The sequence below is a fragment of the Pseudoliparis swirei genome, chromosome 21 (genome assembly GCF_029220125.1).
Source record: "Pseudoliparis swirei isolate HS2019 ecotype Mariana Trench chromosome 21, NWPU_hadal_v1, whole genome shotgun sequence".
Lineage (NCBI taxonomy): Eukaryota > Metazoa > Chordata > Actinopteri > Perciformes > Liparidae > Pseudoliparis > Pseudoliparis swirei.
Window position 1 is genome coordinate 4,220,332 of NC_079408.1, and position 15,928 is coordinate 4,236,259.

Genomic DNA, 15,928 nt, shown 5'->3' on the forward strand with positions numbered 1-15,928 from the left:
CTCTCCTCAACATGCAAGTTGAAGCCCGGAAACCACACACCCCTTAGCACATCAAGATTCCATCTTTTATACCCAGATCTCGTCACAGGTGCATATCCCATCCCTCGTACCCCCGGGTGGGGGCTGTCTGTTGGCCGTGCGCCCCTCTTGATATGTGTCAATACTGATAACAAGTGTGAATGTTGAATACGGTCAGGCGTGTAGCTGCCCTTGAGCTGCAGACACAATATATCTCTCTCCTCACAGGCAAAGTGCCGTCTCTTCTGATGCTTTGCCGGAACCTAGACATTACGGTCCCTTCAATAAATCAGATTAATATTAACACAATGATAAACGGTTATTTGTTTAAAGAAAAGAGAAAAGAAAAAAACGTGTGTACCACCCCCCCCCCCTCCCCCTTATGACGTCATTGGAAATCCCCTCTTCGACCCGCTCACCAGTCAACATGAAACACTTGAATGCCCCCCTCCCCCCTCCCCCGGCTGTGAAACGTGTTGTTTTGGTCTTCGTTTAGTTTCGTTTTGCCTGTCGCAGGCAGAGGAAGGAGGAAGGAGCTAGGAGCTAGGAAGGAGGAAGGAAGGAATAGTGGAGGGGGGGTCGCTCTCTACTTTGTTTTGCTCAGCACGCGCTGAACTTTGGTCCGATCGGCCGCGTGTTGTCGTCGTCGTCGTTGTTGTTGGTTTACGGGAGTGCGGAAGCGTTCCTCCTCCTCCTCTTCCTCCTCCTCCTCGACAGCAGCTGCTGGAAACGAAACTTTCAGGACCGACCTCACGTGAGTAGAACGAGAAGGAAAAACAACCGTATTTGTTTTAAATTATATTTGTGTTGTGTTTCTTACGCGCGGCGGAGGGATCTATTTGTCGAGAGATCAATGCGCCGCGCCTATGAGAGACGTTTCTGGGCCCTGAGCCACATTCTGGGAACTATGGCGGAACTATGGCGAATGTTGTTGGAAGAAAGCGACGGCGAGTTGTGTGTGCGTGTGTGTGTGTGTGTGTGTGTGTGCCGATAAGTTGTTTTTTTATGAATTATTGTTTAATGTTGAATTAAATGTATACGATCGGAGATAGTCTGCTATGTGTGTGTGTGTCCGTGTGTGCGTGTGCGCGCGCAGAAGGCCTTGTGCTTGTACTGCGTTTTATTATTGCATTATTATGATGTTATTAGACACGAAAACAAGTAAAAGACACGCAGTTTTGTGTTGTTGTTGTTGTTTGTTGTCTCTCTCCGTGGTGTAATTACTTTGTGGTTGGTAATTATAAATGTTTAAATATATGGCTACACAAAAGATAAACACAGAAAAGTTATTTACCCCAAAAAACATGTTTGTTTATTTTTGTTTATCTATTTATTCAACAGGCTCTTAAGCTTGTTGTTCTGATGCCCCCCCCCCCCCCTACTCTTCTGGGACTTGTAGTCTTATTATACTTTTATAATTATTGTCATCAACCAGATGTTTCTACATCCAGATGCTCAACACCCCCTCGTTGTTGACTCTTCCTCTTCTCCATAGCATGTTCAACCTTTGACGGCGACTTCAGAAGAACGAGTGATGGAGGGCGGTGTGCCGCGGCTGGAGGAGGACGAGTTTGCGTGCTCCGGGATGCTGCGCGGGGTCCTGAGCTCCCTCCACGCCACCGTGGAGCGGATCTTCGGCGTGGCGTTCACGATCGGGGCGGACGACCCGTCGGCGAGCGGCAACGATGGGCAGATATGGCTGAAGCTGAGAGGGCCAGGCTGCCGCGTGGGCGCCGCCAAGGTCAGCCGGGGTCAGGGGGTCGCCGTTTAATCGGAGTGTAGTCATCAGCATAGCGTAAAACAAATTACCCCTTTGGATGAATTAAGTATCTATCTATTTATCTATCTGTCTATCTATTTATCTCTCTATCATCCATCTATCTATCTATCTGTTTATCTATTTATTCATCTATCGATCTATCTATCTTTCCTTCTATCCATCTATCTTTCCTTCTATCTATCCTTCTATCTATCTTTCCTTCTATCTATCCTTCTATCTATCTATCCTTCTATCTATCCTTCTATCTATCCTTCTATCTATCTATCCTTCTATCTATCTGTCTTTCCTTCTATCTATCCTTCTATCTATTAATCTATCCATCTATCTATCTATCTATCCTTCTATCTATCTTTCCTTCTATCTATCTATCCATCCATCTATCTATCTTTCCTTCTATCTATCTATCCATCCATCTATCTATCCATCCTTTATTCACATCCAGTGTCTCTTCTGACTCTTTGGGTTTCTTTATGCTTTATTGACGTCGTCCATATATAAACTAAACTCTGCAGGTGCTTTTATTTTGAAACTATAAGTCGCTCGGTCGTCATGGCAGCTCAGACGCTCGTGTCTCCCTCAGGTGTTCGTGAGAGGCCTGGTGAACCAGGAGGAGCGGCAGCAGGTGTCTTACCCCGCCGCGCTGCACTGCATCTTCTGCGGCGCCCGCGGGCTGTTCATGGACTGCCTGACCAGAAACACAGCGGCCAGGATCAGGGTGAGCGGTGCATTCTGGGTCTTTATTGGTCATACCGTTTACGAGAGAGGGAGAGAGGGGGGAGAGAGAGAGGGGGGGGAGAGAGAGAGAGAGAGAAAGGAGAGGGAGAGAGAGAGAAAGGGAGAGGGAGGGGGTGAGGGTGAGAGAGGGGGGGAGAGAAGAAGGGAGAGAGAGAGGGGGGAGAGGGAAAGGGAGGGATGGAGAGAAGAAGGGAGAGAGAGGAAAGGGAGGGATGGAGAGAAGAAGGGAGTGAGAGGGAGAGAGGGAGAGAGAGAGGGAGAGAGAGAGGGAGAGGATGGAGAGAAGAAGGAGAGGGGTTTGAGAGGGAGAGAGAGGAGGAGAGAAGAGGAGAGAGAGGAGTAGATAGGTAACGGGAGAGGGGGGAGAGAGAAGGGAGGAGAGGAGAGGGAGGTGAGATGGGGAGGAGAGAGGAAGGAGGATGGAGAAGAAGGGAGAGAGAGAGGGGGAGAGAGAGGGGGGAGGGAGAGTGGGAAAGGGAGGGATGGAGAGAAGAAGGGAGTGAGAGAGGGAGAGGGGGAGAGAGGTTGGAACTCACTCAGAGCCAGTGAGAACCTTATAGACTCAACCTGAGCCCCAGTTTCTGGCCTCTACTTCTTGACATGTTGGTGGTTCTTCATCATCGTCGTCCCCCGAGCTGCCGCCACTTCCTGTTTGGCCTGTACAAAAAACCAGTAGATTACTTTGATATCAAAGAAAACTTGACAGCGTGACGTTCTGGACTAAGACACTTTAAATCATCTTCAAAGCGGATGTTCATTTGAGATCACGGTGAACTTGTGGAGCTCACTCGGGATCGCTCACTTCTCTCTTCATGCAAACCCCCACACACACACACATACACACTCTGACTGATGACGCAATAATGACCTTGACTAATAACGAGACGCCTTGCATTCTTTTAATTTAACTTTTAAAGAACTTTCTTTTTTCGCTACAAACTGCTCGGAAATCCCTTTTTTATGTGTTTTATTTTACCCTTTAATAGGAAAAACTATTGAGGTGTTTTTAAACTAAACTAACATGATGACCTCATCTGTGTGTCGTGTTGTTTTAAAGTTTTCGGTGTGGACGTCTATTTTAAGGTTTATGGGAGTTTTTTAGATCCACCTTTTGATGTTTAAATTCAATCAATAATAATAATACATTATATATGTTTTATTTTATATATATATATATATTATTTTTTATATATTTATAATTTTTTTATTTATATATATTGTTTTTTACATTTATTTATATACTATATATTACAAAATTAAAAATATATATAAATTAAAAATAATAAATATATATTATATATATATTTAGATGTGTAATATATTTATATATATTAATATATATATATATAATTATAAATATATATATAAATTATATTTTTAAATGAATATCTTGTGAAGAAGCTTTGGAAGACCTAAGATCTTCTTCAGTATTTTGGTTCAATTTGTACAAATAAAAACATGTCGAATGAAATCTTAAAGTAAAGACTTGAACATAGAATCTCAAGTTCTTAATTAAAGGAGAAAGTACTGAAACACCGACTTATCAAGAGGAGTCGGGTTGATTCCGTTCTGTTCTCCCACCAGGTCAGCTCCCCGGGACTCCTCTTCATATCGGGTCTGGCGGAGCCGGTGGTGCGAGCCTACTCCCTGATCACTGACCTGGTGGAGCGGTGCGAGGGGACGCCGTCCGGGCGCCCCGAGGCCCCCGACCGGGGCCCCGCCGAGTCTCTGGATTCGCGCCGGGCGTTCAAGACTCTGGTGGAGGAACGGGAGGACAATCACATCCTGGACCTCCTCGTGCTGCCGGGGTCCGTGAAGGAGATCCTGCTGGACTTGGTGAGAGAATCCGGTCTCGAGTCGAGCCCCGGGCCGGCGCCGACGGACGGACGGGCGGAGTCAGACGACGAGGACCCGGAGGTCGTATGGGTCAAACCGTACGCGCCTCCTGAGCCCGCCAGGACGACAGAGCGGTGGGTGGAAGGTGTGACTGCGAGTCCAGAGAAAGACCCGGAGGACTCCTTATTCCGGTCCGGGTCCGGAGGCACCAGAGGGAGGGCCGAGGGAGGACCGGCGCCTTCTCCTCAGGAGGCGGGAGGAGAGCAGCAGGAGTCGGGCAGCGAGACGAAGGAGCCGGCGGTGGGAAACAAGGAGTTCTGGCTCCTTCTGAAGTTCTTCACGGCCATGGGGTACACGGAGGACGTGGTGAAGCGGGTCATCGCCCGGACCGGACCCAAAGAGGCCTCGGAGATACTGGACGTGGTTCAGCAGGAGCAGGATCGCAGCGACCGCCAGCAGGCGGGCGGCGAAGAGGAGGAAATGGAGGAGGAGGAGGAGGAAATGGAGGAGGAGGAGGAAGAGGAGGAGGAGGGCGGCGAAGAGGGCGGGCACGAGGAAGACTTCGTGCTGGGCGTGGTGAAGAAGGCGGCCGCCAGCTGCGGGTACATGGAGCAGGAAGTGGCCAAGGTCTACGGCATGTTGCCCGAGCGCTCCACGCACCGGCTGCTCCTGGAGCTGCAGAGGGAGGCGGCGAGGGAGGCGGCGCTGGGCGGGGGCGGGGAAGCGGAGCTCATCGGAGCGGCGGAAAAGAGGAAGTCCGAAGGGCCCGACGTCGCCGCGGCCGAGTTTAATAAGTTCCGTGAACTCCCGGAGCCTCGGACGCCGCGCCCAGTCGTCGCCCCCGAGGTGAAAGGCCCGCCCACGGCGTCGTATCCCTCCGCCCCCGATCTCCCGCTCGCCAACGTCCAATCCGACAAACATTACGGGCAAAGCGACTTCTGGCCCGATCGCTTCACCTCGAAACCCGACCCCCCGACCCGAGGCCGCGTCCCGGACCCCGAACCCCAGCCGTCGCCCGCCGTCTTAAAACAAGCGTTTCAAGCTCCTCCTCCTCCTCCTGCCTTCTTCTTCGCGAGGAATGACTCGCCCCCCCTCCGAGCGAGGGAGAGGCGGGGCTTCGGCTCCTCCGTGGTGGTGACGGGGGAGCAGCGCTTCCTGGAAGGCCTGCGGGTGACCTTCGACCTCCGGCTCACGGACAAACCCGGCGACCCGACATTGAGGATGGTCGTCATCGACGGGAGCAACGTGGCCATGAGGTCAGAGCGGCGGGAACACGCTTTATTATGTTTTCATTAGTTTGCTGAAAGGGGTTAATATGGGTTGTATGTTGGAGGAAAGATGATTAAATATAAGGGATTGATCTCACTTCAAGTTTTTTAGATCCACTTTTTGATGTTTAAATTAAATCAATAATAATAATACATTATATATGTTTTATTATATATATATAAAAATTATTTTTTAACATTTATTTATATATATACACATATATAAATATACTTATATAAATATAATAATATAATATAAATATACATATATAACAAAATAATAAAAATATATATATTAATATATATATATATATTGCAAAATAAAATATATATATAAATTAAAATATATATATAAAATCAAAATAATAAATAAATATATACATAATAAATTGTATATATAATATATAATTATATATTTTTTAATTACTTTTTTGTGAATAGGCTGTGGAAGACCTAAGATCTTCCTCATTGTCAGTATTTTGGTTAATTAAAAAATATATAAATGTTTCATGAAATCTTAAGTAAAGAGGTGAACATAGAAACACTAAATGATGCTTTACTATCTCGTCATTTACAAACTCCATCAATTCAGGTGTTAATTATATAAATAAATCTGAATTACTACTACAGACACAAACTACTACTCCTACTGATACTGATGATGTTACAAAAGAAGAGTTTATGTTATAGATATAAGGATGTCATATGTGGATGTTTGGGTTCCATCCTGAACTGTCTGTGTTCCCGTTGCAGTCACGGCTTGGGCAACTTCTTCTCCTGTCGAGGGATCGCTCTGGCGGTCCAGCACTTTTGGGACCGAGGCCACCGGGACATCAGCGCCATGCTGCCACAGTGGAGACAGAAGAGCGACCCCAAGAACAAAGGTAACACTTTATCATGAGGTACATTATTATTTAAATGAACACTCGCATACGGCAAGAACAGCGCTGGAGAAAAGGGGAATATTGAGCATTTCTGCTTCAAGAAATTACAGAAATAGACCTTTTGTGTGTTTATTTGCATTTTATATTTATACATGTGCATGCCTTGACATGTTTTATTCCATATACTTAATTGAATGGTACATTTTAAATGTTTTATGTTTTATATAGTTCATGGAATGGTATATTTGTAAAAGTTTTATTCCATATACTTCATGGAATGGTCATTTTTGTAATATTTTATTTCATAAAATGGTATATTTTGTGATGTTTTATTCCATATACTTCATGGAATGGTAATTCATTTATATATTTTATTCCATATATGTCATCGAATGGTAAATATGTAATATTTTATTCCATATATTTCATGGAATGGTATATTTTTTAAAGTTGTATTCCATATACTTCATGTAATGGTCATTTAAAAAATATTTTATTTCATAATATGGTATATTTTGTTATGTTTTATTCCATATAAATCATGGAATGGTCGTTTTAAAAATATTTTATTCCACATATATTTCATAGAATAGCAAATATTTAATATTTTATTCCATATACTTCATGGAATGGTAATTTTAGAAATATTTTATTTCATAGAATGGTAAATATTTAATATTGTATTCCATATACTTCATGGAATGGTATTTTTAAAAATATTTTATTCCATATTTGTCATAGAAAGTGCTTCGACAAAAACATAATAAAGTCATTACAAATAAAAAATATATATATTTTACCTATTTTATTCCCTTTATAATTTATTTTTTGCAAATATAGGAATGAGAAAATATCAATCTCATCCGTCTGAATATTTTCGAATGCCAGAATATACTTAGTTCTTAATACTTCCTGTTTTCTTTTGTGAAACCAAGCTGTGGTTTAAAAAGGTCAAAGGTCGCGTGCGTGCGTAAAGAGAGACAAACAATTCATATTTGGCTAGCGTGTGAGTGAGTGTGTGTGTGAGTGTGAGTGTGTGTGTGTGTTTCCAGACTAAACACCGCTCTGTGTGTGTCCTCTCAGAGCAGCACTACCTGAGCGAGCTGCAGCAGCTGGGCCTGCTCTCCTACACGCCGTCCAGAGAGGTGCTGGGCAAGAGGATCAGCTCGTACGACGACCGGTAAGATGAGAAGCGACGCGTCTGTAAAACCGCCGCATTCATCACGTCCACGCGGCGACGCAGGAGCGCTTCACGCTGTTGTCGTGGCGACCCCGGTGCTTATCAGAAAAGGTCACACTGGTGATGCTTGGAGGTTTAGTTTTGACTCAATGAACAGATGCAATGTCTAGTTTGTAATGTGAAAGGTTATTTATTTATAAAGTTTTATGGCTTTAAACAGAAACCAAAATATACGTTTCTAGTCCAAATCCAGTTGTTTATTCCCCAAAAAATGCAAGAAATCAAAAACGCATCGTCACCGGCTCTCCCACGGTCAAAAGACGGTGTGCTCCTGCCGATCCAGCAACATCTGGCCCGAGAGCTATTCCTGATTACATTCTATATATATTCTATATTATATTCCTCTGTAGGAATTGCCAGTGGCCCTCCGCCCCCTAGTGGTGGGAGGTCCAACGATATAAAAACAAACAAAATGGCTCTTACAGTTGTCAGAGTGCTGCTTCCGCAACATCCACAATGTATGATTATTTATATATTTTTGGTCATTTGTCGGTAGCGTCTCCATTTCCTGTGTGCATTGCATTGTGGGAGAATAATGTGCATCCACAGCACACAAACAAATGAGTTGCTTCGAGTGTATGTGATCGAACACACGTCATACCACCACGCACCACTGAGTGGCGCCAGAGAACACACGATTATTATTATTTGTCATTTTCATTAAATTAAAATAAAAAAGTACATATCTTCCTCCAGGCTTATGCTGCAGCTCGCGCAGAAGAAAGACGGAGTGATCGTAACCAACGACAACCTGAGAGACCTGTTGGACGAGTCCGCCGTGTGGAGGGACATCATCAAGAAGAGGTAGGAAAAGACAAATCGCTCAGATCTGTCTGATCAGTGCACAATCATTTTATCTTTTAATTTAAATTTGATAAAATATGCTAATTTTTTCCCCTTTTTGCTTTTTAAGAATATTTAGAAAACACTTTTTTTTTTTTTAAGTATGAGAAATTACTGAAACAATTATCAAAGAAATCAATTCAACTTGTTTGTGTACATTGTGTTGGGTGCAGTAGTTAATTATCATAACAAAACATATCCGTTATATAAGCTCTTCATATATTATGGAGGCAAAATCTTCCTGACATAATTTGTCAAGTGAAGATTTGGCTGTTGCTTGAAGGTTTCTTCAATAAAAGCTTCTTAAAGGGCCAGTGCACTCATCTCAAAGGATATGATGTCATGTTTCCTCCCTGTGAAGGTTTATTAAAGAAAAACTTCTTAAAGGGCCAGTGCACTCATCTCAAAGGATATGATGTCATATTTCCTCCCCGAAAAGGTTTCATAAATATAAACTTCTTAAAGGGCCAGTGCGCTCATCTCAAAGGATATGATGTCATATTTCCTCCCCGTGAAGGTTTCATAAATATAAACTTCTTAAAGGGCCAGTGCACTCATCTCAAAGGATATGATGTCATATTTCCTCCCCGTGAAGGTTTCATAAATATAAACTTCTTAAAGGGCCAGTGCACTCATCTCAAAGGATATGATGTCATATTTCCTCCCCGTGAAGGTTTATTTCATAAAAACTTCTTAAAGGGCCAGTGCGCTCATTTCAAATGATATGATGTAATGTTTCCTCCCCGTGAAGGTTTATTAAATAAAAGCTTCTTAAAGGGCCAGTGCACTCATTTCAAATGATATGATGTAATGTTTCCTCCCCGTGAAGGTTTATTAAATAAAAGCTTCTTAAAGGGCCAGTGCACTCATCTCAAAGGATATGATGTCATGTTTCCTCCCTGTGGAGGTTTATTAAATAAAAACTTCTTAAAGGGCCAGTGCACACATTTCAAAGGATATGATATCATGTTTCCTTTCCGTGAAGGCTTCATAAATATAAACTTCTTAAAGGGCCAGTGCACTCATCTCAAAGGATATGATGTCATATTTCCTCCCCGTGAAGGTTTATTTCATAAAAACTTCTTAAAGGGCCAGTGCGCTCATTTCAAATGATATGATGTAATGTTTCCTCCCCGTGAAGGTTTATTAAATAAAAGCTTCTTAAAGGGCCAGTGCACTCATTTCAAATGATATGATGTAATGTTTCCTCCCCGTGAAGGTTTATTAAATAAAAGCTTCTTAAAGGGCCAGTGCACTCATCTCAAAGGATATGATGTCATGTTTCCTCCCTGTGGAGGTTTATTAAATAAAAACTTCTTAAAGGGCCAGTGCACACATTTCAAAGGATATGATATCATGTTTCCTTTCCGTGAAGGTTTCATAAATAAAAACTTCTTAAAGGGCCAGTGCACTCATCTCAAAGGATATGATGTCATGTTTCCTCCCCGGGGCAGAATTCTCCAGTACACGTTTGTCGGGGATCTCTTCATGGTGCCGGACGACCCTCTGGGCCGAGGAGGGCCTCACCTGGATAACTTCCTGCGCTCCGAGCACAGGTATTAAAGCACACACACACACACTCACACACACACATATGAACACACACTCACGTACTTCTTTGTTTCCTCTCAGGACTCCGGACCCAGGAAACCGCTCTTTCGCCGGCGTGGCCACCATGTTCCCGTCCTCCACGCCTCCTCCGTGCTCCCAAACGGCGCTCCTGAACTTCCGCGACCGGACGCTAGAGGGCGCGCTGACGAACGGAGCGGCGTTCGGCGGCGGCCGGGGGAAAGGGAAAGCACAGGCAAAAGGGTGGGGTCCGGGACACCTGCTGGGGGTCAGGGCGGACAGGACCCCCCAGGAAACGGCCAGCCTCCGGGAGCAGCTCCGGCAGGTGTTTCCCGGCCAGGACCACGCGGTGGCGCTGGTGCTGCGGGGCCACCCGGCGCAGACGGACATGAACGTGCTGTCGGATCTGATCCTGGAGCAGTGAAAGGACGTCTTGTCGTCTCGATGTTTAATCCGGGGGATGTTTGTCTTCTAATTTAAAGCGATTGTTTTCCAGCAGAGCGACTGCGACTAATCACCCTGGCTAACTGTTGTTGTTCTTAAGCCGGGAGTTCAGAAAAAAGAGACCGTGTCAAGCTGGCGTGGACGAGTTTTCCCTCCAGCAAGAGTCCTCCATTTTTATTCTGAAGTCACCATCATCGCCTCAGGACAGGCGAGAAAAGATTTAAAGATTTAAAGAGAGAGAGAGAGGTTGGACTCCTTTGATCAGCTGTTTTTATGTCTATTTTATGTCTCCAACTATTTTACTCCCTCTGCACCTTTTGAGTTATGATCAAATATCCGAGAAAAAAAACGACGACATTCCCGTCCGCCACTCGCCCGTAACCATGACAGCGAGGTCATCGCCGGGCGGTTTAAAGCGTGGTTCATTCCACCAGAGTTTCCTCTCGTTGACCAACCAGTCAAGTTAATATTGAGCGAGTTTTTACAGGATTTCTATCTTTAAGAAACGTTTTTTTATTTTTTAAGAACATGCTATATATGCTATATATTTTATTTTTTTAATCTGTTTTATTATAAGCCGCTGTATAGCTACCGGTTTGTAAAGAACATTGCAGACAACGAGAGGGGCTGGCTGTCGTCGTGGGGTTGGATGTCATTTTGCAGCTTTACAATAATACTAAAAAACGATCCTACAATCTCCTATATACGCTTATTTTATATATATATAATTTATTTCAAGCAGGTCTGATTACTGGCATGATTTTAGACCGTGATCGGGGGAGGGGGGGCGACCCAGAAGATGCCAGCGAGTTAATCTTTGGGACCGAAGATCAGATTCACAGGAAACTCTGTTCACTGAGTGAATCGTCTTATTTTGGTTGTTTATATTTGTACATTTTGAGAGATTAATGCTGATTCCTGCCTTTTTGTTGTTGTTTTCCATTAAGCTTTTTCTTCATTAAAAAAAAAGTCTTAAAGTATCTTTTGAAAAGTCTTTAATGTGTTTCCATGTGTGGCTCATGAGTCGTTTTATTCAGTTTTCTATGGCAGGTATTTAGATTAAAACATGCCAAAAATTTGTAAAAATGAGTTTTATGGAGCATTTTAAGTAGTTTTATGGACCATTTTAAGTAGTTTGACTTCAATTACAACAATAATATGAGTAAACAGAAACCATATAAGCGGTTTCCAGTCTTTATTAATCTTTCCCCCAAATCCTTCAGATTCATGGACCTACAATAGCCCATAATTAATAGCGTTGATTAATTAAACCCCCGTATGACTCTTATGTTATGGACTGACACACACGTTACACACTGACCCGGTACTTACTGCCAGATGTGTCGATGCACGCCATTTTTTTCCAGGAATATGAATCCCGAGATAATAAGTTTAACGTGATAATAAACTGCTGTTCACGACACTGTCCACTAGGGGCCGCTGTTCACCACGCTTTATCCATTGAATTAAACACATGTCCCTATGTGTTGCAGAATGACACACCTTCCACAAAATGATGCATTCAGGTGTCGAAAGCTCCCAGTTCAATGAGCATACTTATACAGAATACCTTAATATTTAATACAAATATGCATCTTAACAGAATATTCACAGACTTACTCGGATGTGTCACCCGTCACAAATACATAAATGACAATGCAAAGGCAAATGTTAAAGAACAATGGCCAAAAACAGTAAAGGGGATGTGCTTCAGAAACATTTTATTGGCTATATCAGATATGACATATATCATCATATCGAATTCATCTGCGAAAACTGTTGCGCAATAGACATATATATTGTATTTCCTTCTGAGAAAATTACACACCTGTTGGGAGAGCTGTGAACAATGGTGTGAATCTATTTTGGGAACATAATGAGCGAGACCAGTGACGTCCTGGTTCACCTCATAGGAGTTCAATAATAATCTAAATTAAAGTCACACGCATGTGGGCGGCGACTGTCAGGAAGGCTATTTTTACATTTGCGTCGTGCACAATAATCCGTTAATAATAATAGAAAAGTGCAATGTTTTTTCTTTGCTCAGGTGAGAGAGTAAAAAAATAAGTCCAAAACGAATTAAATAATGATAAATGATAAATAATGTTGCATCTAAGGAGGGTGGGGGTAAAGAAAAGCCTCCTAATGTGCAATATGCAACACATTTCTGCATGTTTCTGCAGCATCTTTGATAAAATGGGTTAATTTTATTAATTCCAGTCAGATTTGAACTCTTACATATGCAATATGAACTTATATATATGCAATAAAATAAAGTTTTTTCTCCATTTAGTGTCACAAAAGTGTCAAACATCTTCTTATCAACAGTTTTAAATGTGTACTTATTGGGATGAGTGGGAAAACTAAAATATTTGTTTAAATGAATATAGATGAAGGAAAAAGTGAAAGTGCAACCTGTATTCTGTATATTTTCTGGTTATTAAATATTACACCATGTTTGTTCTCTTGCTTGTCTAGTTGCATATTTTGCTGTGGCTACATATGTTATGAAGCTCTTTTTAATTACTTATAAATACTGCTCAGTATGTGCAATATACAGTATATTGTTTTAATCCATGATAATAATAATGTATCAGGATTTATTTGATGACTCTATTTTGTGTTATTAATTACAATCTGCTAACTAAAGGTGAAGCACAATGTTCCCTATTAAAATTGAGGGTTGAGTCGAAGTTTAACATCCAAAACAATGGAAATAGTTACGCATTATTATACCTTATAATTACCATACTTTAGTTAAATGTTCTAGCTTTTATGTGGCTCTGAAACCTGCAGCGTCATCGTCTCCACCACAACACGAGTGCCGATGCTGTAAAATTGCTTGTATTGCAATTTAAAGAAATATAACAACAGTAATAAAACATATAGGATCTTTTTATTGTTTATATATGTTCATGCTGTGAGACAAATATTCCCATCTATTGAGGATTTTCATTGTTCCTTAGGGTGTTGCTTTCATCACATACGTATGTCATAATTGCATAATTTTGAGTCATAAATGTGAATATTAGGAACAGCCCACTATTTAAATAATAAACCGGTTCCCCGGACATACAGACGGAAAAAATCATCAGAAAATGTAATCAACACCTCCGTACACATTTGTTAAATATTTTGAGTCAGTTGAGGAAATAATTCTAATGCCACCAAAATGTACTGTTTAAAAAGTAAAAGTACTAAAAGCAGAATGTTTTACTATTTTATATTATTATATGTGTATTTTATTATGAATTTGTTATTACTCATGCATTCGTGTAAAAGCAGGATGGTATACTGTTGTCGTGGGTGGAGGTGAAGCTAATTTTTTTTCTTTTAACTCATTACCTTCGCATTCAAGAATGCGGAAGGTTGTGTTTTGATCACTGTGTATTTATTTGTATGCGTGTTATTCGCATAACTCAAAAAGTATTAAACCGAATCGCATGAAATTTGGTTGGATGATTGGTTATTATCCAGGGACCATTTGATTAGATTTTGGGACCGATCGGGTCAAAGGTCAAGGTCAAGGTCATGAAAAGGTACCAAAAAAGTGCCTGCGGCGAAGGTATGCGCTCTACCGAGTGCCCGTTCTAGTTATTATTGTATTTGTTATAAATAATGATAATTAATGATTTAAACCATAACCATAAAAATAATTAAAAATAGTTGTGTGTCAGTCAGCCGATTGATTAATCAACAGTTAAATTTACAGCAAAACATATTTCATAATTTATTCTGTGTTTGGTCTGTAAAGATCTTCATTTTTAACTAAAGCGGTCAAATTAATGTAGTGAAGAAAAAGTAAGTTACTTAAATATTTAAGTGAAGTGCATTAAATGTTCGACTTAAGTTCAATACTTGAGTAAATATAATGTGTTGTTGTTGTTGTTGTTTCTGTTTTTAATGAGCACACACCTGCGGTCTGTCCAGCCTCTCCATCTCTCTGTTTGTTCTCATCCTGTTTGCTTTTGCTGGACCAGCGCGCTCGTGCCCGCGACGGCGGTGCGCAGCCCCGCGCCGCATCCAGCTGCTTCCTCGCTCGAACCCTCTCGCGCGCACACGAGACTCGCTCGCGCGCAGAACCCTGACGCGCAGTCTCTCGGACCTCCGCGACTGCAACGTCCGTGACAACCAACCGTTGTTTTAACGGCACGATGTTGACGGTTTTTACCGGTTTCAACGGTTTTAAACTGTCCAGCAACGGCCAGTGACGGAGGAAGCTGAGGGGGAAATGAGGCTAACTGACGTTAACGTTAGTAAACAACGAGGTAGGAATGTTATTTATCTCTTGTAAGTTGAATGTTAATGTTTTTAACTTTTTTCTGTCAGCTTTTATTACCAATATAAATATATTTTTAAAATGTATTTTTTGGTTAATTATTTATTTTGGTGATTGGTTCAAGCTGTTAATCAACTATAACCTAAGTTAACTAGCTAGGTTAATTAACTAGCTAACATTAGTTTTTTAACTTCACTGTGGGCACTGTATAGAAAAAACTACTAAGCTAGGTTTATGGATTCATCCATAATTGTTTTAAAAGTTGATAAAGTAGCAGCTCTTTTTTCTGTCGACTTTTATTACCAATATAAATATATATTTAATGTATTTTCTCGTTAATTATTTATTTTGGTGGTTGGTTCAAGCTGTTAATCAACTATAACCTAAGTTAACTAGTTAGCTATGTTAACTAACGAGCTAAAGTTAGTTTTAAAAACTTTTTTTACTTAACTGTGGGCACTGTATAGGAAAAACAAAGCTAGGTTTATGGATTCATCCATAATTGTTTTATAAAAGATGATAAAGTTGCAGCCCTGGGTTTAATACAATAGTCTGTAATGTGATGTATTTGTATAGTTGGTCATCTAAAAGTAACTAAATGGTCCAGCTACATTTTAATAACTACATGTCATTTTTAAGCAGGTCCTAAATACAATTAAATATAAATAGATGTTCACTCTTGGATTAATTTGAGCTGTGTCTTCTCCTGACCTGCACATCACCAGATTAATACTTATTACAAAACTCTATGATCCTGGTTTGACTTGTAACTCTTTTTTTTATAGCAAAGTGCTTTACAGACAGAACGGATTATAAAAAACAGCAGAAAGGGAAAACAATACATTTATTTTGATTGCCGCATCACGTCACAGTGTAACGCGTGTAAAGCCCTAAACGGGGATAATTTATTGAAAGAAATGTTATTTTTCGAGCGGCGAAGGCGTGTTTGTTACCTTCGCATTGAAAATGCGGAAGGTTATGTTTTGATCGCCGTGTATTTGTGTGCGTGTTATTAGCATAAGTCAAAAAGTA

General features: G+C 41.4%; 1 protein-coding gene across 2 annotated transcripts; it reads left to right on the forward strand.

Moving 5' to 3' along the window:
• Window positions 1–484: 484 nt before the first annotated feature.
• khnyn (KH and NYN domain containing) lies at window positions 485–11,597 on the forward strand. Of its 2 annotated transcripts, none has more exons than XM_056442362.1 (9): window positions 485–772; window positions 1,514–1,759; window positions 2,379–2,513; window positions 4,118–5,625; window positions 6,391–6,521; window positions 7,605–7,701; window positions 8,458–8,565; window positions 10,059–10,160; window positions 10,237–11,597. In XM_056442362.1, exons 2-9 carry the CDS (start codon window positions 1,553–1,555, stop codon window positions 10,595–10,597), a joined length of 2,649 nt encoding a protein of 882 aa, XP_056298337.1. In that variant the 5' UTR covers window positions 485–772; window positions 1,514–1,552; the 3' UTR covers window positions 10,598–11,597. The 2 variants fall into 2 exon arrangements, with proteins under 2 accessions (XP_056298337.1, XP_056298338.1); XM_056442363.1 differs by having other exon boundaries at window positions 7,610–7,701; window positions 10,237–10,324.
• The last annotated feature ends 4,331 nt before the right edge of the window (window positions 11,598–15,928 follow it).

What these genes read in the sequence shown, in the direction of transcription:
- khnyn (XM_056442362.1), top strand. Translation starts at nt 1,553, where the DNA reads ATGGAGGGCGGTGTGCCGCGGCTGGAGGAGGACGAGTTTGCGTGCTCC. An exon ending in AGGGACATCATCAAGAAGAG is followed by an intron (nt 8,566 to 10,058) that starts GTAGGAAAAGAC and finishes TCCCCGGGGCAG; the next exon opens with AATTCTCCAGTACACGTTTG. An exon ending in TTCCTGCGCTCCGAGCACAG is followed by an intron (nt 10,161 to 10,236) that starts GTATTAAAGCAC and finishes GTTTCCTCTCAG; the next exon opens with GACTCCGGACCCAGGAAACC.